The 2,682-nt window shown below is 39.8% G+C and overlaps 1 protein-coding gene across 1 annotated transcript; it reads left to right on the top strand.

Annotated features, from left to right (window-relative positions):
* The first annotated feature begins 1,287 nt into the window (after window positions 1-1,287).
* LOC106132216 (cytochrome c oxidase subunit 5A, mitochondrial-like) lies at window positions 1,288-2,269 on the top strand. Its single transcript, XM_013331575.1, has 2 exons — window positions 1,288-1,424; window positions 1,948-2,269. Exons 1-2 carry the CDS (start codon window positions 1,288-1,290, stop codon window positions 2,267-2,269), a joined length of 459 nt encoding a protein of 152 aa, XP_013187029.1.
* Window positions 2,270-2,682: the final 413 nt, after the last annotated feature.

Here is a 2,682-nt window from a genome sequence, read left to right on the forward strand (position 1 = left end):
TTTGTGTCAACATGTTGTTCACATCACTTACACGCACCATGTTTTATTTCTTGTGTACATTAGATTATTAATGTTTTTCTTCCTTGCCGTGCCGTGTGCCGAGTGCCGTGTGGTTCCCGGCACCAATAAAAAAAAGAATAGGACCACTCCATCTCGTTCCCATGGATGTCGTAAAAGGCGACTAAGGAATAGGCTTATAAACTTGGAATTCTTCTTTTAGGCGATGGGCTTGCAACCTGTCACTATTTAAATCGACTGTTGGCTCTGTCTACCCCGTAAGGGATAAAGAGGTGATCATATGTATGTATGTATGTTCTTCCTTGCAATCATAGCGTTGTATACATTTCTGCATAACACAGATAATGCTGTATAAAATACCAGCTTTTGCCTGCTAGAATTTAGCATCTTCAACAGAAGAATTTAACGCCATCTATAGAAAAAACAACGAAATAAATGCTACCTACAAAAAGAAACTAATTAAACGTCACTTGCAAAAAGCGTCAATTTTAACGCATCCAACAAAAGAATAAAGGTTTTTCGCATATCCCTCGGGAACAGCAGTTTAGTGTGGGTACACTATGTCCTCCTCTATACTCTTAATTAGGTTACAACGTAGATTACAACACTAATTCCTGTTAAAAAAAACTGGTTGGCCATGTACGTCTAATCATTGGGGGTTCACAAAATTTGTAAAAACCATACATACATATATATAATCACGTCTATATCCCTTGCGGGGAAGACAGAGCCAACAGTCTTGAAAAGACTGATAGGCCACGTTCAGCTGTTTGGCTTTATGATGGAATTGAGATTCAAATAGTGACGTTGCTAGCCCATCGCCTCAAAGAAGAATCCCAAGTTTATAAGCCTTTCCCTTAGACGCCTGTGGCCGTGCGGTTCCCGGCACCAATAAAAAAAGAATACGGCCACTCCATCTCGTTCCCATGGATGTTAAAACCACCTTGAACTTTTTTAATTACTATTGATTATGTCTCTTTCCTATAACGCGAATCAGAAAGAGATGGAATGAAAATAGTTTGTCGGAATTAATTTTTCCGTCCTTAAAGTGTTTGAGATTATATGTGGCTCTTTTTTCTTGTAATACAGTACAAACATACTCTAAGGTGTGGTATAGCACATACATTTTTTAAGTATGAAGGCTGGCTGGTGTGAATTGGAACCATTTTTATTCTATTGTTTTCATTTGTCATTCGTTACCTGTCTATCTTGTCTTAGAGTGAAAAGTGAAGTTTCTGCGTTAGATACCTTTTCAACGTTTCAAACAAAATGCTGCTTTCAGCTTCAAGCAGATTGGTACACGTTTTCAAACAAACCTTCATACCTTCGGTCAGAGTCAGTTCTGTGATCCCTAAACGTATGGCTCATGGTGGCCCAGTTGAATCTGATGAAGAATTCGACTGCAGGTGAGACAACTTGAAATATTAATTCGACATTTACCTATGCTAGTTTGAAGAGAGAACATATTGGATGCAAACTAATTCTCTTTAAGTGATTATTGATGAAGTTTTTCCAGTGAAAGGAAATACATACATAATAGTCAGATGACTAAGCCTAGCTAGTAAGCCTTTCAGCTCTCTGTCTACCAGACAAGGGATGCATACATACATACATATGGTCACGTCTATATCCCTTGCGGGGTAGACAGAGCCAACAGTCTCGAATCGACTGAATGGCCACGTTCAGCTATTTGGCTTAATGATATAATTGAGATTCGCGACTAAGGGGTAGGGTTATAAACTTGGGATTCTTCTCTTAGGCGATGGGCTAGCAACCTGTCACTATTTGAATCTCAATTCTATCTTAAAGCCAAACAGCTGAACGTGGCCTGATAGTCTTTACAAGACTGTTGGCTCTGTCTACCCCGCAACGGATATAGACGTGATTATATGTATGTATGTATGTAGTTATTATCGTCTTAATTTTCAGGTACGAAGCATTCTTCAACAAGCCGGATATAGACGGGTGGGAGGTACGCAAGGGAATGAACGACCTTCACGGCATGGACCTGGTACCAGACCCTAGGATCATCAAGGCAGCCCTCCACGCCTGTCGACGGGTGAATGACTACGCCCTAGCTGTTAGGTTCATTGAAGCTTGCAAGTGTAAGTGCGGATCCAAAGTGAACGAGATATACCCGTACATCATTCAGGAAATCAAGCCAACATTGACGGACCTTGGCATTGAGACTCCGGAAGAATTGGGTTATGATAAGCCCGAATTGGCTTTGTTGGATGTGTACGAGATGTAAGGCTGTGTAGTTTGTTGGTAGATGTGCTCAATGTCTTCGATTTCTTGTCGAGTTATAAACGTTAATTTAATGAGAGGTCCAGTCAATGTTTCGTGATTTATGTTCAATAAATTCTAATATTTAGAGCGTTCTGCTTCTTATTGTAACATTTTCTGACGAAAGTTGGCGGGAGAATGTCTGCGTTTTTGTTTTTTTTTTTTAACATTTAATTATGTGTTTTCTTATGACGGCCTTTGACGGCTTGTCTGTGACACCGGAGGTCCCGAGTTCGAATCCCGGTCAGGGCATGATGAGAAAATAACTTATTCTGATTGACCTGGGTCTTGTGATGTTTATCTATATAAGTATTTATTATAAAATGTAGTATCGTTGAGTTAGCATCTCGTAACACAAGTCTTGAACTTCGAGGCTAA

Source organism: Amyelois transitella, chromosome 3 (assembly GCF_032362555.1).
Source record: "Amyelois transitella isolate CPQ chromosome 3, ilAmyTran1.1, whole genome shotgun sequence".
In the NCBI taxonomy this organism is placed as follows: Eukaryota; Metazoa; Arthropoda; class Insecta; order Lepidoptera; family Pyralidae; genus Amyelois; species Amyelois transitella.